At 51.8% G+C, this 20,519-nt stretch overlaps 2 protein-coding genes across 2 annotated transcripts; both read right to left on the bottom strand.

The window, feature by feature from the left end:
- Positions 1–14,255: 14,255 nt before the first annotated feature.
- On the bottom strand, positions 14,256–16,972 carry LOC121168367 (protein S100-A4). The gene is made up of 3 exons (XM_040998401.1): positions 16,867–16,972; positions 15,789–15,944; positions 14,256–14,566 (listed from the first exon to the last, which is right to left on the bottom strand). The coding sequence occupies exons 2-3, from the start codon at positions 15,927–15,929 to the stop codon at positions 14,402–14,404; spliced, it is 306 nt and encodes a 101-aa protein (XP_040854335.1). The 5' UTR covers positions 15,930–15,944; positions 16,867–16,972; the 3' UTR covers positions 14,256–14,401.
- A 1,269-nt stretch (positions 16,973–18,241) lies between these two features.
- LOC121168810 (protein S100-A3) lies at positions 18,242–19,063 on the bottom strand. Its single transcript, XM_040999185.1, has 2 exons — positions 18,923–19,063; positions 18,242–18,459 (listed from the first exon to the last, which is right to left on the bottom strand). The coding sequence occupies exons 1-2, from the start codon at positions 19,061–19,063 to the stop codon at positions 18,295–18,297; spliced, it is 306 nt and encodes a 101-aa protein (XP_040855119.1). The 3' UTR covers positions 18,242–18,294.
- Between the last annotated feature and the right edge of the window lie 1,456 nt (positions 19,064–20,519).

The raw sequence follows: 20,519 nt of genomic DNA, 5'->3' as shown, positions 1-20,519 counted from the left end.
GGAGTGCCTCATGCACTGGTCTATCGGTCGGCAGTTTTTATTGCTCTCATGGGCTTCACGTCGGAATTGAACCTTCTGAGCACACAGGGCAGCCCAGTCTGGGCTTGGAGCAGAGCTGGGGGATTCGCAGCTGGTTTCTCAACAAGCGGGAGCCCCCATGGGCTGGGCAGCCCGAGTGGCTCCGCGCACCGTGAATCCTGCAGCCGAGTCACCCTTGGGCCCCCGAAGCTGAGCCGGCAGCAGCACAGCCGGTTTCTGTAAGCTGGGGCGGGCCCAGGGAAGAGGGGCTTAGGACTGAGTCACAGGATGTGGTTCTGCTCTCTGCCAAGCAAACCTGAACTAAAATGTAGCCATTTGCAACTGTGTTGCGTTTTATTTTGTTCCTTTAAAAAATTCTGTTTGAAAGGCAGAGAGAGAGAGAGAGGCCTAGTGCCCCAGCTGTGTCTCCCATGTGGATGCAGGGCCTTGAGCACTCAATGCCATTTTCTGCTGCTGTCCCAGGCACAAAGCGTGGAGTCCGACCAGGAATGGAGTGACAAGGACAGAAACCAGTGCTTTGATAGCTCTGATATGGCATGCAGGCAGTGCAAGTTGTGGCTTTCCTTGCTGAGCCACAATGCTGGCCCCACATTTTATCTTTATAAGGCACATCTTGGGGCCGGCATTGTGGCATAGCAGCTAAAGCTGCCACTTGTGACACCAACATCCTGTAAGGGTTTCCGATCCAGTTTCCTGTTAATGTGCCTGCTAAGCAGCAAAAGACGGCCCACGTGCTTGGGTCCCTGCCAGCCATGCAGAAGACCCAGAAGAGTCTCCTGACTCCTGTCATCAACTTGGCTCAATCCTGGGGCCGCTGAGACAATGGATTATCTCTCTCTGTCTCTCTCTCTGACTTTCAAACCAACAAATCCTAAAAAAGACACTTCTTATCCATTTTCTCCTGTCATATTTAGAGTTATATGCAATATGTACTACTAACCAATGAAAGAGCCAAGTTATAGGGAAGTCACAGCCTTTACCTGGAGGACCTGTCAGTTAAGGAGCTAGTGGCACAGTGGGTTAAGCCGCTGTTTGTGACACCAGCAACTCATGTTAGCACCAGTGAATGTACAGGATTTTATCAATTACCTCTAAGATACAAGAGTACTTTGAAAAGTTAATGAAAATGGAGTTAAGAGAGAAAGAATGGTCATTTGGCACAGTGGTTTAGGTCATGTTTGGGACTCTTGGAACTTGTCACCCATCTCTGTCAATAACGTGGAGAAAGTTGAAGGATAAGTTAACTTTGGTGCAGAAGCTATGACATCACTGCAATGTTTTTCATTATATGCATTTCCATGAACTTTCTGAGGACCCCTCAAGTATGAAAAAACCACACAAAACTCACTCATTTTTAAAAACGAACATTACTGGGGGGTGCCTTTGGAACGCAGTGGGTTAAGCCACCGGTTGCAGTGCCAGCATCCATGTTGGTTGGCTATCTATCTCCCTTCCTGGGAAGTTTCCGTTTCAGATTCTTGCTCTCATCCTTACATGTGTTGCAAATCTCTTTCATAGTTTGTGGCTCACCTTCCTATTCCATTTAAGAATTGAGAAGGTCTTAAATATAACTAAACTTACCATTCTTTCTTGGTTTGTGTTTTACTTAGAAAATATTTTCCTATCCTAATGCAATATATGTTCCTATATTATCTTATTAGGATAGGAAAATATTTCCTAAATAATATACAAACATCACACAAACCAAGAAAAGAATGGTAAGTCTCAAGACCCTGGACCATCCTTGACTGCTTTCCCAGGCCACAAGCAGGGAGCTGGAAGGGAAGTGGAGCAGCTGGGACATGAACCTGTGCCTACATGGGATACTGGTGCATGCAAAGTGAGGACTTTAGCTGTTAGGCTGCTGTACCAGGCCCTACTTGAAATTATTTTTTTAAAGATTTATTTATTTTTATTTGAAAGGCAGATTTACAGAGGAGAGAAAGAGAAGGAGAGATCTTTCATCTGCTGGTTCACTCCCCACTGAGCTGACTTGATCTGAAGCCAGAAGCCAGGAGCTTCTTATTCTGTCACTGTACCTTTCAAATAAGTAAAAACCTATTAAAAAAAAAAAAGAGTGTCCTTCTCTGCTGGTTCACTCCCCACATACTGACAGCACTTGGGGCTGAAGCCAGGAGCCAGGAGCTCCACTGGGGAGTTCCCAAGTCGGTGACAGGCCGTTGCTGCCGCCTCCCAGGATGCACTTCAGCAGGAAGCTGGATTACAGGTGGATTTGCTCCCTGGCTCCGTGACACGGCTTGTGGGTGTCCCAAGAAGTGGCTGAACCGGTTGTGCCGCATCATCTGCCTATTTTCCCTTTCTGATCTCAAATACCAAAGTGTGTTGTGCTTTTCCTCTTCTTATCTCTGTGATCTCAGACTTCTGTGTGTGTGTGTGTGTGTGTGTGTGTGTGTGTGTGTTCCCCCACACAGCCGGGGAGCCACCCTACAGTGGCTGGGCCTTCTGGGAGGACCCTGTCTCCAGGTGGAGGGGCTCAACACCGACCCCCCTTTCAGGGCACAGGGTGCAATGGGGACCCCTGGCTCTGAGGACCTGGCTGTAAAACAGGCCGCTTCCTGGGGTTTGGCTGTTGTGCAAGGGTGGCTCACAGAGCCCAGCTGCATTTGCTGGTTTTATAAAGAATGTTACCACGGATGAGGAAAAGCAGCCAGATGGAAGGGCTACATGGGGCGGGGTGATTATGGGAAGAGGCGTGGGGCTTCCATGTCCTCGCTGGGCACCGCCCTGCAGAGCTGCCACGAATTCTTAGCCAGCTACCTGGAAACTTTTTGAACCCAGTTTTCTTTGGGCTTTTTCTGGGGGTTTTCAGATGTAGGCATGATTGATACCACCACTGGATGGCTGGTGGTGATGGCTTAACCTTCAGTTCCTCTCCTGGGGAGGGAGGCAGGGAGGAGGTGGGGGAGGCTCAGAGGCAGGTGGGAGGGAATGAGGGTTCCGACTCCTGAACCCTTCCCTGCTGGTCTTTCTGGGGACCAGCCTCATCTTAAACCTCTCTAATGCCCGCTGCTCCCTCTCCACCACCAGCCCTTCTCCTCTGCACTCATCACAGATATGCCAAGGGTTTTAGGGACTCTGTGTCAAGAAAGGGGGTGGCAGTGAAGACAAAAGACACACTTCATGGGGCAGAGGGTTAAGCTGATGTTCAAGTATGTTCCTTATTTCCAAGCTCCTGGCTTTCTGCCCAGGCTAGTTTGAGTCTCTGTGGCCATTTGGGGAGTGAACCAGAATATGGAAGATACGTTTCCCTACCTCTCACTCTTTTAAATAGATAAGTATATTTTTAAAAAGTTACTTTAGCACGGTGAGTCTGTTTCTGGGCTTCTTTTTCTGCTTCATTGATCTGTTTTCTTTGCCAAAACAACACTATCTTAATTGCTGTATTTAGTAACCGTCCTTGATATCTGGCAAAGCGAACCTCCCACACACTCTATTTATTCAAGGATGTCTTGGCTCTTGTTGATTTTCTGCTTCAAAATATACACTCTATGGGTGATGCTTGTAGTAGTGTGGGATGCCTAAATCCTTCTTTCTAAAAAAGATTTACTTATTTTTTATTGGAAAAGCAGATCAAATTTTATAGAGAAGGAGAGACAAAGATCTTGCATCCACTGCTTCATCCCCAAATGTCTGCAACAGGCAGAGCTGAGCTTGTTCCTTGATTCATTGTTTGTTTTTTGTTTCTTGTTTCCTTGATAAAATTTGCCCAGAGTTTTCTCTGTTAGAGTTTCAACTACGAATTCATTTTTTTGTTTTGTTTTTAATACACAGTTATTGTGCTGTTCAGTCATTCTGTTTCTTCTTGGATCAGTTTTGTAAACTTATATGTCTTAGAAACTTACCTAGAAAACAACCATGTTTTGGGCCCAGTGCAATGGCTCATTTGGCTAATCCTTCATCTCCAAGCATGGGGATCGCATATAGGCACCAATTCATATCTCAGCTGCTCCACTTCCCATCCAGCACCTTGCTTGTGGCCTGGGAAAGCAGTCGAGCACGGCCCAAAGCCTTGGGACCCTGTACCCATGTGGGAGACCGGAGGAGGTCCATGGGAAGCTCCTGGCTTCGGATCAGGTCAGCTTCAGCCATTGTGGCCATTTGGGGAGTGAACCAGTGGATGGAAGATCTCTATCTATCCTTTCTGTTAATTTGCATTTCTAATAAAGATAGGCAAATCTTTTAAAAAAAGAAGTGGACTGCAGTGGGTGCCCACATGGGATGAGATGCTGTAGGTAACAGCGGCAAAATTTGCTGCATCACAATGCCAGCCCCCAAAGCTGTTCTGGATTCCTGCTTTTGTTCACACTTAGCTTCTGAATACATCTTACTAAATTGTTCACTTGAGCACTTTAAAAAGAGTTTTCATGTTTTATGCAGCAGTTTGGTTGGCCAAGGAACCTATTATGCCATCATTTAGTCTTGCAGTCAACAAGCCTGCCTCCTGTGGGTCGGCCAGACACTTCCCGCCCAGTCAGGCAGCTGGAGCCAGGAGCTGCAGCTTGTGCCCCAGGGATTCGATGCTCGCTGGGGTGCAGAGGAAGTCATTTTGTCTATGCAGACACTTGAGTTAATGGGCTTCCCGGCTGCACTAAGACGTCCCACAGGAGTACACGCAGCCCAGCACTCGGCCGGCGCTCTGTCATTCTGCCTGGCAGTAGGGCTGCAGGCTGCAGGAGGGTGGTGCTCCAGTGACCCATTGGAGATGGTGCAGTCCAGAGGGCACAGCTGTAGTTGCCCTACGCAAGGCTGCTGGACACAGTCAGATAATTTGGTTTCTACACATAAAGGCCCTGGGCGCTGCTGGCCTGCTCTGAGCTTTCTTTTCTTTCTTTTTCCCCCCTTTTTCTTTTAAAAGATTTATTTATTTTTATTGGAAACGCAGATTTACAGAGAGAAGGAGAGACAGAGAGAAGGATCTTTTGTGTACTAGTTAACTCCCTAAGTGGCCACAGTGGCTGGAGCTGAGCTGATCTGAAGCCAGGAGCCAAGAGCTTCTTTTAGGCCTCCTAGGTGAGTGCAGGGTCCCAAAGTGTTGGGCCATCTCCTGCTGCTCTCCCAGGCCAAAAGAAGGGGGCTGAAAGAGAAGTAGAGCCAATACCCATGTGGGATTCTGGTGTTTGCAAGGTGAGGATTTAGCCACTGAGCCTTTATGCCGTGCCCTGCCCTGAGCTTCCTGAGCCTCCAGCCTGGTGCTTGAAGACTGAGATATGTTGTCCTTTACCCAGTTAGTGCACCGATGAGCAGGCCCCAGGGCATCATGTAGTCAAGGGAGTTATGGTGGTATCTGTGAACTGGAGCTCTTAGTTTTTGACTGGGAGGCTCACTTTTACCTATTATTATTATTATATTATTTTAATGTGAAAAACATTAACTGGGGTGGGGGCCATGGTATAGTAGACTAAGCCTCCATCTACAGTGCCAGCATCCCATATGAGCACTGGATCGTGTTCCCACTGTTGTACTTCGGATTTAGTTCCCTGCTTATAGCAATGGAGGATGGCCTGGTCCTTAGGCCTCTGTACCCGTGTAGGAGACCTGGGAGAAACTCTGGGATCCTGAATTAGAGTTAGTTCAGCTCTGGCTTGAAATCCTATCATGCACGTGAGGAAGTCAGAAGGAGCTCCTGGCTCTTGGCTTCAACCTGGCCTAACCTCAGCTGTTGTGGCATCTGGGGAGTGAGCCAGCAGGTGGAAACTCTGTCACATAAGTAAGTAAGCAAATAAAAAATACCTACACAATGTTTCAAGTTCCTTAAAAAAAAAAAGTATTTATTTATCTGAAAGGCAGAGAGAGGAGCCTGGCATTTTGGTATAGTTGGCAAAACCACTGCCTGTTGAGTCCTGGCTGCTCCATTTCTGGCTCCCTGTTTACGGCTTATGAATAATAGCATAAAACGGCCCAACTGCTTGGGCCCCTGCACCCATGTGGGAGACCTGGAAGAAGTTCTTGGTTCCTGGCTTTGGCAGATGTTCTAGTCATCTGGGGAATAAATTAGTGAGTAGAAGCTCTCTCTAGCTCTCCCTCATCCTGTTTAAAAACTCTGATTTTAAAATAAACGAATAAATAAATATATCTTTGTTTCAAAAAATGTGAGGCAGAAGGTCTGGCACAATGGCTCAATTGACTAAACTTCCCTCTTCAAGCGTGGGGATCCTGTATGGGCTCTGGTTTGTGTCTCACTGCTCCACCCTCCATCCAGCTCCCTGCTTGTGGTCTGGGGAAGCAGTTGAGGACGGCCCAAAGCCTTGGGACTCTGCACTTGTGTGAGAGACCCAGAAGAAGCTCTGGGCTCCTGGCTTCAGATTGGCTGAGCTCCAGTCATTGTGGCCACTTGGGGAGTGAACCAGCAGATGGAACATCTTTCTCTCTGTCCCTCCTTATCTCTGTAAATCTGTTTTTCTGATGAAAATAAATAAATCTTTGAAAAAAAAAAAGAGGCAGCGGGAAAGAGACAGAGAGAAGGATAGATTTTCCATTCATGAGTTCACTCTCTAAATGCCTGCAATAGCAGCGGATGAGCTTGGTCAAAGCCAGGAACCTGGAATTTAATCTGAATCTCCCTCTGAATACTGAAGAGACCCAAAATTTTTTATTCAAAAAAGATTTATTTATTTTTATATAAATCTCCCATATAGCGGGTCTCCCACCTAACGGCAGGGTTCCAAGGTTTTGGGCCATCCTCTGCTTCTGTGTGCAAGGAAAGGATTTTAGCCACTCGATTGTTGTACTGGGCCCAGGACCCCAGCATCTGAGGACCTGTTGCCTCCCAGGATTCACATTAGCAGACGCTGGAATTGGAAACAGAGTGTAAATTGAATCTAGGCACTGTGAGATCAGATGCCAGAGTTTCATGTGGTATCTTAACTTTTGTGCCGGAGGTCTGCCCCTCTAATGCTGCGATACATAATATAGCAATGATTTATATTATAGAACATATACTGACATAGACTATCCACTGATTATTAAAAGAATCAGTAGCATATTTTCTTTTTTTTTTTTTTAAAGATTTATTTTTATTATTTTTTCACTGGAAAGGCGGATATACAGAGAGGAGAGACAGAGAGGAAGATCTTCCATCCGATGATTCACTCCCCAAGTGAGCGCAACGGGCCGGTGCTATGCCGATCCAAAGCCAGGAGCCTCCTCCGGGTCTCCCACGCGGGTGCAGGTTCCCAAAGCCTTGGGCCATCCTTGACTGCTTTCCCAGGCAAGCGGGGCTGCCGGGATTAGAACCGGCGCCCATATGGGATCCCGGGCGTGCAAGGCGAGGACCTTTAACCACTTGCGCCACCGCGCCGGGCCCAGTAGCATACTTTCTTCTTCCCCCACTCAGAAGCGTGAATGTCAGATGCGCAGAGGGAAAGCTGACTTGGTGAGGATCATTCCACAGAGCATCTGGGTTGCCTTCTTGCCTTCTTGACTAGCTCAGTTCAGCTCCAGCTGTTGTGGACATTTGGCGAATGCACCAGCAGATGAGAGCTCTCTCTGTCTTCTCGCTCTCCAATAAAAAGTCGTACCAGAAGATTCATGTGATGTAACATTTACTGTTCTATGCATTCCTCCCTGATGATAGCTGTTGTGTGTCTTCAATGTAGGACAGGTAGGACTTGGGTAGATGTGGGTCCTGTGGTTATTGAAGATGAGGATCTCCTTGGACGTGGCGAGCTGGGCTGGAGTGGGGTGGGCACATGAGCCTTACCTCAGGATCTCACTGGTGAACCCCTGTTTTAAGTCATTTCTAGGCACACGGTTCAGTAATGTTGAGTACAACCACATTGCGGTTCAAGTAATTTGCAGAATTCATTTCATGTTGCAAAGCTGGAAGTCTATATCATTAGCAGCAACTCCCGGTGTTCCCTTTGGCTCATGGGAGCCAACATTCTGGAAAGGTAAACGGAGAATTACAATGAAAGCAACTTTGAAAGAGCCTTTCCAAATGGAGTGAGGAGGCTGTTAGGAAACAGGACTTAGGCATGACCCCGGCTGCTGTCTGGAATGTAAATCAGGACCTTTTGCCCTTTGTCAGAAGCGTCTGGAGACACCCAAGTGACGGGACAATTGCATGGCGCCCACAGACTCAAGAGCTGTCTCTGGAGGTCACCTGGACACTGTCATGGACATCTCTGTTCTGTTTGTACACTCTTGTCTTTCCTGTCTATCCGCCATGTCACTGACGATTCTGCTCAGCACACGGTAGCTCATTTGAGGCCAAGCTTTTTCTGCCTTCCATGAGGGCAGATATTCTGAGCTGTTTGAACCTACATCTCCTGAAATGCTGTTTCTAAGGCCTTTTGCTTGGGTAGGTTCTGAGTGCAGGTCAGTGCACCTGACTGCCTCCCTGAGCTCGTTTCCTCAAGGAGTCCCCTGTAAGTGGACTCAGCGTCTCTGGCTTAGCCTTTCTTCCTTAGGAAGTAAAACACTTCAAAGGCAGTGGCTCTTTTGTTTTCTTCTTTCTCTTGTGTCTTTTCTATTTAACTGCCTCTTCTGTGTATGAGATTTAAAATTTTTAGCTAGCAATTAAAAAAAGCTTTATTTATTTTTTACTGAAAGTGCAGATTTACAGAAAGAAGGAGAGACAGAAAGATCTTCCATCTGATGGTTCACACCCCAAATGGCCACAATGGCTAGAGCTGAGCCAGTCCAAACCCAGGAGCCAGGGACGTTTTCTGGGTCTCCCATGTGGGTGCAGGGTCCCAAGGCTTTGGGTCATCTCCTGCTGCTTTCCCAGGCCACAAGCAGGGAGCTGGAAGGGAAGTGGAGCAGCCGGGGTATGAACTGGTGCTCATATGGGATCCTGATGGATGCAAGGCGAGGATTTAACCGCTAGGCTACTGTGCTGGGCCAGACTGCATGACATTTAAACTCACTGATTCTCTTTCTGGGAAGTGGCTCAGCTGGCATTCCTGTGGCTCTCTGCTTTCTTTGAGAGTGTCTAGGGGTCACACCATTATCTCTGTGTAGTTCTTTCCAAACCAGGCAGGTGTCCAGCTCAGGACCCTCCTTTCGAGCCCGGTGTCTCTCCCTGAGCAGAGAAAGCAATAGAAGGTCTCATCTATTGTCATACTGGAAAACATAGCCATCTGGACTGAGCTCGCTATGCTTGTGGCCCTGGGCTGTGGCTCTGTACGACACCTGTTCTCCTGCCTGACTGTCTGACCCCTGATGTGGGACCTCCCCTGCTACCTGATCCACACCAGGCTTGGGGGCTGGGATAGAGCAGAACTCAGTAGGCTACTTGCAGCCCAGAATTTGAAGCTCAGTTGTTCACTGTAGGAGACGGCATTTGGCCTAGAGGTTAAGACATGCCAATTCCACATGGGAGGACCTGATGGCAATTCCTGACTTTACTGCTCTTGTAGATCCGGGGGCAGGGGGTGGGGCGGCATCGGTGATGGTTAAGTTCTTACTACCTGTGTGGGAGACCTGGGTTGTGTTCCTGGCAGCTGGTCTCATCCTGGCCTAGTTCTTGTCAAGGTGGTGGGCATTTAGATAGCGAACAGTAGGTATGATATCTCTCCTACTCTCTCTCTCTCTCATATGTCTTTCTTTTTTAAAAAATTTATTTATTTTTTTGGAAAGGCAGATGTACAGAGAAGAGGAGAGACTGAGAGGAAGATCATCTGTCCACTGATTCACTCCCCAAGTGGCCGCAACGGCTGGAGCTGCGCCACTCTGAAGCCAGGAGCCAGGAGCCTCTTCCAGGTCTCCCACGTGTGTGAAGTGTCCCAAGGCTCTGGGCCGTCCTGGACTGCTTTCCCAGGCCACAGCAGGGAGCTGGATGAGAAGCAGGGCTGCTGGGATTAGAACCGGCGTTCATATTGGATCCCAGAGCAAGCAAGGCGAAGACTTAACTACTGGGTGAGCTACTGAGACACTGTGAGTCTCAAATGTGCCACCTTTCAATGGAGACACAGTTGCTTTCTTGTTAGAGATGCTGTCAGACTGAAGCGAAATAATGTATTTATAACACTGAACACAATATGATAGTGATAATAATAGTAATTATTATTAACATAGTAAGAATAAATAGTAATTAATAACACAGTAAATACTTATTAGGTGGTGTTAGGAGTTGGCTGAATGACGGTAGACATACCTTCCCATTACTCAATTCTTCAAAGCTTGAGAGTGTGGGCAGCAAGGAATCAGACACCCGTGACCTCCCCCGGGGGCCTGGGTGTGGGGCGCCATGGGCTGGTGACCTCTTGGGCTGTGGTGAGGACGGGTCCGAGACCAGAAGTGACAGATGTGGTGAGAGAGCGCCATTGTGGGGAGTGGGATTGGAGGTTAGGCTGGAGGGGAGTTGTTTTCCCTATAAAGTTGCTTGAATTTTTTTATTGTTAAACTAAATATCCAGTTGTCCAAACAATAATGACAACAATGACAGCACAAAGCGGAGAGACTGAGCAACAGGGAAATGAATGTAGCATGGGCAGTAGGAGAAGATTTAGTGAGTGCAGTGGCATTCGAGGCAGAAACAGGTAAAAGACATCAGCCAGAGCGATCGCAGGAAGGGAGGAGGGACACAAGTGAGCTTGTCACAGCTGCAGGTTGGTCATAGTTGGAGGGTCCCCTAAGGCCCATGTACTTGGAGCTTGATGTTTGTGATGGCTTGATGTTTATGGCTGATGGATTGGGCAGCTTGATGTAGTGGTGGAGCCCCTGGAGGTCTTTCTTTTAAAATATCTTGTAGTTGTTGTGTTATTATCTGTAAACATTTTTATGTACATATTTTCATCGGCTTAAAAGGCAGAGCAGCAGAAAGAGACTCACACAGAGAATTTCCATCCCATGGCTTGCTCTTCAAATGCCCTGCAACATCCAGGGCCAAGCTAAAGCAAAACCAGCAGCTGGGGACTCCACTTGGGTTTCCCACATGAGTGGCAGGGCCCCAAGCACCTGAACTGTGGGACATGAGCATCCTAAACAGTGGGTCAATCCATTGCGTCACAGTCCCTTCGGAGCTCAGGAAGTGGTTCTTGGGAGGGGATTGGTTGTGAAAGCCAGACTGGGCCTCGCTTTTCTCTCTGCTTCCTGGCTCCCCCTGTGACCTGATCCCTTTGCCATCCTCTGATATGGGTTAAATGCTTGATGCCAAGGGTACTGCCTGACCTGGGACCACGAATCAATTGAGCCTTCTTTCCTTCTCAGGTATCATGAAGCTGAGAAGGGTGACCAGTGCAGTGGCCTGTGTGTCTATTTTGATGAAAAAGAGTCAGAACCAAACGGCAAAAAGAGCCGAGCTGGCTGAAGCCGTGTGCAGCGGTAAGAAGACCCTGTTGCTCAGGGATCTGTCCTGTCCATCTTGAGAATCCTGGTGGTGGTGGGGTTGGGGATGGGGGCATAGAGGAAGGAGGAGATGCTTAAATGTAGCTGCAGGGGAAGAGATGGGGCCTGTGGGGTGGGAGGCGTCTAGGGAGTCTGTCTCTGAAGGGGAGGGGAGTGTTCAGGGGGAAGGGGCTGGTGGTCAGGTCAAAGTGTGAAACAAACGGTGGGTCTGTCTATGTAGTGGACAGTGGACCTGCCTGGCTGTCCCTGAGGGGTGGGAAGAGCTTTGGGCAGTAAACATGGAAATCTTGAAGCCATAAGAAAATTTGAGGGCTCTTCAAAAAGTTTGTGGAAAATTAAATTAAAAATAAATTGATCTGGATTCAGTTTTAAATTTGTACATAAGAGCTTTTCAGAAAACCAGAAAGGTAGATGACTCTTAAAATGTTGTTTCAAAAATGCACTGATACAAAGAGGTTCTAAAAATAAAAAAAAAAACCCTTTATTTAAAAAGGTTTATTTTATTTATTTGAAAAGTAGAGTGACAGAGAGAGAGAGAGAGATCTTGCATCTGTTAGTTCACTCCCCAAGTGGCCTCAGTGGCAGGTCTGGGCCAGGCTGAAGCTAAGAGCCTGGGTGTCCTTTGGGTGGCAGGGTGGGGCATCTTCTGCTGTCTTCCCAGGCACATTACCAGGTAACTGGATTGGAAGTGGAGCAGCCAGGACTCCAACCATTGCATTGATATTGGATGCCAAGGTTGCAGGCAACGGCTTAACCTGTTGTGCCCCAATGCCAGCCCAGCTCAGATTACCTTTCCTATCAGCTTCCAGTGTCTTGGGCTTTCACAGTGTTAACTGATGGTAAGGGAAGCATTTGTTATCCCACTTCCTCCATCTGAGCCAATGAGCAGCCTGTCTCTCTGCCAACTGTTTGGTTTATTATTTCAGTGCAACAGACGACACCCTGCCAATCAACACCTCCCAGCTGTGTCCTGGGGTGGGGATGGGGCAAAAGGGGCTTTGGTTTGTCCCAGAAACCATGAGAGAAGGTGTGTGTCTGGCTGCCATAATCAGGCCCTGCTCACTGCACAGAGAAGCAAGCTCCTACACACAGAGGGACTCCCAACGGGGACTCTTGGGACTGTGGGTATCATAATGAGGAGGCTGAGGAGTCACCCTCTACATGGTCTTTCTGCTGCCCTGTAGTGCGGTACCTCACGTCCAAAAAGGACTTAACAAGGAGAGCGCCAGCCCAGAGACTCCTGGCAGCACACACAGCCTCCCAGCCCCTGCTCACACCTTTATTGCTGCCTCCCAGTCCCCAGGAGCCCTGGGGGCGGGAGGAAAGGGGGCCAGTGAGGATGTGTCAGGGACACCAGGAGACCAGGTCAGAATCTCCAGGGCAGGGCATGGGGAGAAGCCTCTCTGCCAGTTTCCCTTTCTTGTTTACAAAATGTGCGGTGGTCACACACACTTCTTTAATCCTAGAAACTTGAGGCTTGCTGCTCAGAATTAAAATTGGCAACCTGATTGAACCCCAGAAAGCCTAGGTTCCTACACAGGGTGTGCACCATGTCCCCCGCCATTCTCCACATGGTGATTTTTCTCACCCGTCAAGGGCATGGTCAGGGACATCCATCAGCCAGTGTCGGGAGGGTTTACAAAACTTCACATGAGTGATTTTCTGTCAACCTCACCAATCGCATGCAAAAGAATTGTTGGAGTTCGGACAGGGAGGAACTAGTTGAGGGGACAAGGTGACACGGTGAGGGCAAGAACCTGAGATGGGGATGGAACTGGGGTTTGGGTTTAGAGCAGTCATGGGTGGGGTCGGCAGCCAGCATCCCCCAGGGACACTCGGGTGTTGCCCAGTGCGGGGATGACAGCAGACAGAGTCAGAGCAGGACTGTGAGCCTGGGGTCTGCTGCTGTCCCTCTGTGCCCCACCCCCAGCTGACAGAGGCTGGTTGCTAGGCAGCAGGAGTTTCTTTCCAAAGAGAGAGCAGCCCAGGAGGCTCCAGGGAGGACAGTGTCTGCTGGGAGGAGAGGGGAGAACACGAACTTCCTCCTGGACCAACATGCTACCCAAGTCTCTGGGGTCCGACTCGGGGAATAGCTGAGTCACCACCTCCTCCTCTGAGAGTTGAGGGGGAAAGCCTGGTGTGATGAGAAGTCAGGGGGACCCAACGCTCCAAGCCCCATGCAGGGTCCAGGCAGAGCCTGAGACTCACTTCAGCATCTGTGGGCACCACCAGCATCCCGCCTTCCCCAAGCATGGCGCCTCCTGGGCTTCAGTCTCACTCCCATCTTTCTCCCTCTTTCCTTCGGAGGTCCTTTCCTTCTCTGCCTGTGAGCAGAGCCCGTAGGTCCAAAAGCCACCTGCTATCCTTCCATGCTGTCCTTCCTGACGCATCTCCCCCTGTGGTGTGAAGGTGGTAGGGCAGGCTAGACCTCCCAGTGTCAGAACTAAATGCCAGCCCACTACACTCTGCACTCTGGCCTAATGTTCCCTCCAACCTCGTGACTCAGCCCTGTTCTCTTCCCACCAGACCCCATCCAGGAGCAACTGTGATCTTCCCATTGTCCCAGCCCCAGTGCAAATGCCTGCCAGTGGCAAGATTGGGAGGAGCTGGGAAGAGTGACTGGGCTGGCTCAGAATCACAGCCAAGGCCTTCCACGTCTCTGGTGGTCCCTTTCCCTGTCTGGACCCCTCCCTAGTCCACTGTGTCACACGCATGCCTGCACACACATATGCACACACACACACACACACACACGCTTAGTCACCCCTCATTGCTCCCAGCCTGCACTCCTGGACCACCCACAGGCCTGCAGCTCGAGGCTGAGCACCCACAGCCCAACCCCCTACACACACCCATCCCTCAGCCCCCAACCCACAGCTCCAGAATCACGCACACCATGAGCCTTGTAGGAGCTAAGACTCTTTATTAAGCTTGCTTAGCATGGTACCCATGTCTGAAGGGGGCCAGGGTAAGACACGTACCCACCACCGACTGGGAAGAATAAACACCACCTCCCTGTCTCGGGCCAGCCCCAGCGGCATCCGAGGAGCATTCACTTCTTCCTGGGCTGCTTATCCGGGAATCCTTCAAAGAACTCATTGCACATCATGGCGATGCAGGACAGGAAGACGCAGTACTCCTGGAAGTCCACCTCGTTGTCCTTGTTGCTGTCCAAGTTGTTCATCAGCTTCTCAAAGGCAGCTTCGTCTCTTCTTTTCTGGAGGTAGAAAGCAGAAGCCCTGGGGGTAAAGCTGAGGCTAGACCATGTTGGCACCCGCAGCATTGGTATGTAGGGGGCCGAGCTTCAGGCTCCAACCCTCAGGGCCACATGGGGCTGAGGAGTCTACTCCCTGAGTGAGGAGATCTGAGGGTCTAGTGCAGGTGTATAATGAAGTGACCACACGGCTTCCCTTGAGGTTGTCCTCATGAGCCAATGAGGTAATCATCCTGAATGCGTATACGAGGGTACTGCAAAGGGTTTGTAGAGACAGAACTGTTTTTAAAGGTTCATTTATTCATTTGGAAGGCAGAGTTACAGAGGGAAACAGAGACAGAGAGATCTTCCATCTGCCTGGTCACTCCCCAAATGCCAGGGCTGGGCCAGGTTGAAGCCAGGAACCTGAGCTCCACCTGGGTCTTCCACACGAGTGACAGGGGCCCAAGTCTCTGGGCCATCTTTCTTGGCACTTGAGACTGGAAGCAGAGCACCAGGGACTTGACCCAGTGCCCACATGGGGTGCTGTGTTGTAGGTGATGGCTTAACCTGAGGGGCCCAGAAATGGGATTTTAAAATAAGCTTATTTTACTGCAAAAATGTTTGAAATCCATGCTTATCAAAACTCTCCAAAGCATTCATAGAAAATGAGTATGATCTTCAAAACTATGAACTTGCAAATTTTGCACAAAATAAACTTGCTTTTTCACTCGACTTTCCATGTCCTTTTTGCAGCATCCTCCGGTAAACTGTGAGAAGTTTGGTGAATGTGTAAAATGTTGTTGGGTGGGAAACGCCTGTAGGTGTGTGTGTTGTCTCCACACCTGTGTCTTCTCATCCGTGAGCCCAAACCGAAACTCGGGCACTTGCCCACTGGGGTGGAGAATGGGCAGAGTGGGCGGTCCTGACACAGACCACACTTTGGCACACGGACCACTCTCCAAGTGTTGTTGCTCCTTCCCTTGAGACCCTAGTAGCGCATTTGTCTTAAAACCTCCCTCTTCTGGCTCAGCCTTTTCTTTGCTGGGGGCCTGGAAGTGAGAGGTGGACATCCCCCCAACATTGGCCCCCACCCCAGGCAAGTGGAGTAGGCTCTCTGTCTCCCCAACTTCCTCACCCAGAGAGAAGCACCAAACTTTGCCAATACCCCCTCGAAAGTTTCCCAGACACTCAGAGCCTGCGCCCCACTGTGGGCAGTGTGTGCTCCCTGGCAGGACCCACTCACCCCCAAGAAGCTGGGCAGTTCACGGGTCAGCAGCTCCTTCAGCTCCGCCTTGTTGAGCTTGAACTTGTCTCCCTCTTTCCCCGAGTACTTGTGGAAGGTGGACACCATCACATCCAGGGCTTTCTCCAGGGGGTACGCCATGGCAGCTGTCAGGATCTGGGGGCAGGAGGCATGGGGCATCCCAGTCTCCCCACTGCCTAGCCACAGGGGTGCAGAATGCGCCCTTTGCACTGCTATCTCTCAAGGGGCCCTTGGGCAGTCAACTGCATTCCTCCCGGGAGGCACCCAGAGAGGCGGGCACAGCTGCCAGCAGGAAGGGGGTACATGATGGGAGACACATCCTGGGGAATGCAGACTTTTGCGAGCCCTGGACACTGAATCTGGGGATCCAGACAGTAAGTTCCAGGCCCACCCCCTAATGTATGCCTCGGCCTCCCCTCCTCCATCCACTCTATCCTGCCATCCCTTCCACCCCCACAACACAGCCACAAAGGCTGCCCCAGCCCATGCTGCTCCCTCCCAGCACTGGGTGTGGCAGCTGGAGGCCTGCCCAGAGGCCTGTAGCGGAAAAAACCAGCTGCTTAGCACCAAGCCCATTGTTGGGAGGGGCCAGGGAGGTAGCCAAGACAGGGGTGCACAGGGCAGATGCCAGGCCAAGCTCTCCCGGCCTGAGCTCTGTGTGCTGAGTGGAGGCTCACGGGGCAGAAGCAGACAAAAGCGCTCAGTTGCCTTTTTCCTTCACTTTCTGCATCTGAACATGCACACAGTGCCTTGGGCAGCACAGCAAACCCAAGCCAGGGTGCATATCCACAGCTCACACTCACACACACACACTCACACATGTGCATGCACACACAAACACCACACCACTCCACACACAAGCCTGGTTTCTCAGACAGGCTTACCCTGTTGCACACTTTCCTGCTTCCTTCTCTCTTCCCACACACGTTTTGACACACATGTCCCACCCCAGGGCCTGCACATCTGGATCCATTCAGCACAGCTGGCCCCTTCTTCCACCCAGCTTCAGCCTGGGACACCCCTTGCGTGCCAGTCAGGCCCACACACCACAACTCACCAAGCCGAGAGAGGAAGTGCTGAGGAGAGAGGAAGAGTGGGGAGAGCCCAGAGGTCTGACTATTTATACCCCGGGCAGGCCCTGCCCATGGCAAGGGGATGGGGGGAGCGGACGCTGCCCTCCTGCTCTGTGCTGGTGTGGTGTGTGCATGCGTATCCTCTCCACTGCCCCAGCTGGGGAACAAGGCTTCCTGACCCAGCCAGGCATCTGTGGGCAGTGGGTGTGTCCCAGTGGGTGCTGGGGGTCGGATGGAGTTGGCACACGCCCAGGGGGAAGGGAGCAGTCAGTGCTGGAGGCTGTGAGGGGAGGTGAAGGAGTCCCACTTGCCATTACAGAGGGAGAAGCAGGGGTGGTTTTTGGCAGGTGGGAGAAGGCTCAGGTGTGTAGGAGAAACAGTTGTGGGTTGAACAGGGTGATGGAGTGGGGTGGGAAGGAGGCGTGGGGCTTGTGATGGCATCAGGAAAGGGCGTTGGGTGCAGAGGCAGAAGTGAAATGGGAGAAAATGGGGAGCTGGTGGGGAAACTGCATTAGGATGGGGCAGCATGGAGACTGAGGACTGCGTGAGGGGCAGCATGGGGGCTCAAGGCCCTTGGGGGAGGTCTCAGGCAGGGGTTTGCTTTAAGCGACCCCCTATTCCCTGCTGTCTCCACTACAGGGTCCCCTCCCCAACTGGGAGTAAACACCTCAGACACCCTAATCGTATTAGTGCTGCTCTCTGGACTCCCACAGCCCCAGGCAGGGAACAAACGCTCCACCCCACCCTCCTCCTGCTCGGAGCATCCGGTCACAGTCACGAGGTCCAGGATCCATTCTCCTGGCCCTTGGGACCTCAAGCTGCCCTCCTGCCCTGCTTGATGGCCAGGGGATTGGCGGAGGGGGTACCTCTTGCTCTAAGAACCAAGAGACGATGGAGCAGCAGGCGCCTGTGCTGGTTGCAGCCATTGCATCTCTGCAGGCTCTGAAGCCGCTCCTCTCCATAGACAGCAGAGCTCTGACTCCTTCAGCGCCGTCTCCCCACCCCTTCTCTAGTGGACAAAGCCAGAGGGGAGCACAAAGCTGGCAGCAGGGCTGTGTCCCAAGACATCCCTCCTCCCGCCCCGCCCCAGCTCTCAGAAGAACCAAAGGGAGCCACATGGTCACAGTTCTTTATTAGGAGCTGAAAGGCCCAAGCCCTTGTGGGCTCACTGGCACATTCCACACTGGATCTCCAGGGCCCATGGCACATCCCGCTGCCTCCTTCTGCTGCACAGACAAGATGACTGGGCTGGCCAGGGACTAGGGCAGGAGCTGCCTCACCAGCTGGGCACTCAGGTTCTCTAACAGGTGTGAACTGGGCAGTCCCATTTGAAGCAGGTGGGGGAAAGAGCAGGGAAGGGAGTGTAGGAGTCAGTTGGGCAGAGCCTGCCCTGTCCTCTGCAGCACTGCAGGCTACTGGGAGCAGGAGGGCTCCAGAGGACAGTCCTTGAAGTACTCATGGCAGTAGAGACAGAGACAGGAGAGTGCACGCAGGAACTCAGCAAAGTCCACCTCACAGTCCTTGTTGGTGTCCAGAAGGCTCATGAACTTGTTGTAGTCACACTCCCGAGACTCGGTCTGTGATGGTAAGGGGGAAGGAAGACAGCCAGGGTGAGTGGTGTAGACCCACCTCATACGACTGACTTCCTCCCTCTGCCGGTCCAACCCACACCCTCCTTGAGTGCCAACCTCAGGTCCCAACCACACCCAACTCTCCCTCCCCAGATCACTTCGTGAGCACCTGTCATATTCCACTGAGAGCCTACTGTGTGCTGGGTATCCTTCCCAGTGCTCTCCCTCAAGCCTCCCAGCAGTTCCTCTGGGCAGCAGGTGTGCAGATGGTGATGGCGATACCATTTGACAGAGGAGAACTGCTCTCCCTAGCATGCACGCACACACTCACACACTCAACTCATTCACAAACACTAATACACGCTCACACACACACTCATACTCACACACTCACAGATTCCCTCTTTCTGTCTTAGGGCTCTCTGAGGGTCCCATGTGTGTCACCCCATGGGGAGGAGATGCTGCTCACCGGGGTCCAGGAGGGCAGCTCCTTCTGCAGCAGTTCCTTGAGCTCCGACTGGCTGAGCTTGTACTTGTCCCCACAGCGCCCTGCATACTCCTGGAAGGTGCACACCACTGCAGCTATTGCCTGCTCCAGGGGTCTGGCCATCCTCACTGCCACAGACAAAGGTGTGATCCAGAGCCCAGGTCCAGGACAGCCCCCTCTGCCCACCATACCCTTGATATTTTCTGAGAGACTTTTCCCATACCTGTCATAACCCAGCTCCAGGCCCAGGACGCCTCCCCATGACCTGACTGTACCTGCTCCTCCTGATTCACCTCCCTGCTGGCCTCAGGGTCATGCACCTAGACAGAGGCCTCATGTCCCTAATGTCATTGCCAAGTCCTTAGAGAGAGGTGTCCCCAACTCCACTTGCACCCCCACAGTGGGGCTCTCTCCCACCTTAGCTACACCAGCAGTGGCTCTGTCTTTCACCTGACCCTACCCGAGGCCCTGGAAGCCTCCTGCCCTGCAAGATCCCAGGCCCCTCTTGCGTTCAGGGTCTCCCATGATGTGAAGGCATGGGATCCCTGCTCAGGGCAGGTGTAAGAGGAGGGCCACCACCGCGCCGTGCCTGCCTACCTCCACCCAAGGAAGCTACAGCCAAAGGGAAAACCGGGACCCACTGTGCAACCCTGCCTGGGTCTTTTATCCTCTCTGGCTCCCAGCGGCCTCATCTGGCTCGTCCTAGCTCACAAGGCCCCAGCTCCATGGTGTTTTGAGTTAGCCAGCAGCAGTAGGGTAGCCAGCCACCATAGAGTTTCCCCTACGCTGGTGAGTTGCCCTAGGAGTTTGGAGGTGGCAGGCTCTCTAAGGGACACCTGTTCTGTGAGCCGAGAAGCCACTCCCAGAGTCTCCCCATTGACCCTCACACTCCAAGTCTCCCCATGCGTGGCCTGGGAAACCCTCCCCAGGCAGCCTGGAGAGCCAGAGTTTCCACATGAGCCAGTGACTCACTCCTGATCCCCAAGGAAGGGAGGGAGGCCTGCCACACAGCTCAGGCCTGCTGAGCCTCCGTCCCTGACGCCTCCCTGACGTCTGCCAGGGCTCTGCTGTGAGCGAATGGCAGGGAAGGGGGGCACCTGGGTGCCAAGCACAGCCTGGGGCCTAGCTGAGTCTTTGGGACAGCCCAGGATGGGAGCAAGGCGTCTGGGTCCCCAGACAGGAAAGACTCCCATGCCTGCAAGTGTGCAGTGTGCCCCCACCTGGCTCCAGCTGCCTGCCTGCCTGCCTGGCACCATCCTCCCTCCAGGCTGGAGACTGGCAGGCATCCTCTCTTCCCCGCAGCCCTGGCCAGTCTCAACTCCCCCCGGGCATGAGGCTCAAAGGGAGGCAAGGAGCAGGCAGAGGGGACCAGCCAAGGCAACACTTCTACTCAAGGTCCCCACCCCGTGGAACCAGACCTCGCCTCCCCGTGCCCTCTATCCCTGACTCTCCCCACCCAGCCAGTCCCACCAGGGACAGGGGTTCCCCAACCCAGGGCAGCGCCTAAGCAGCTGGCACTCACCACTGCTGTTGGTGTCGGCTGTGGGCGCCCAGTACTGGGCCCTCCCTATTTGTAGCC

This window comes from Ochotona curzoniae, unplaced genomic scaffold, assembly GCF_017591425.1.
Source record: "Ochotona curzoniae isolate NIBS_2020 unplaced genomic scaffold, NIBS_Ocur_1.0 scaffold_1037, whole genome shotgun sequence".
Taxonomy (NCBI): domain Eukaryota; kingdom Metazoa; phylum Chordata; class Mammalia; order Lagomorpha; family Ochotonidae; genus Ochotona; species Ochotona curzoniae.
This window is presented reverse-complemented; position numbering and strand designations above follow the sequence as displayed.

What these genes read in the sequence shown, in the direction of transcription:
- LOC121168367 (XM_040998401.1), bottom strand. Translation starts at nt 15,929, where the DNA reads ATGGCGTACCCCCTGGAGAAAGCCCTGGATGTGATGGTGTCCACCTTC. An exon ending in AACTGCCCAGCTTCTTGGGG is followed by an intron (nt 14,567 to 15,788) that starts GTGAGTGGGTCC and finishes TTCTACCTCCAG; the next exon opens with AAAAGAAGAGACGAAGCTGC.
- LOC121168810 (XM_040999185.1), bottom strand. Translation starts at nt 19,063, where the DNA reads ATGGCCAGACCCCTGGAGCAGGCAATAGCTGCAGTGGTGTGCACCTTC. An exon ending in AGCTGCCCTCCTGGACCCCG is followed by an intron (nt 18,460 to 18,922) that starts GTGAGCAGCATC and finishes TTACCATCACAG; the next exon opens with ACCGAGTCTCGGGAGTGTGA.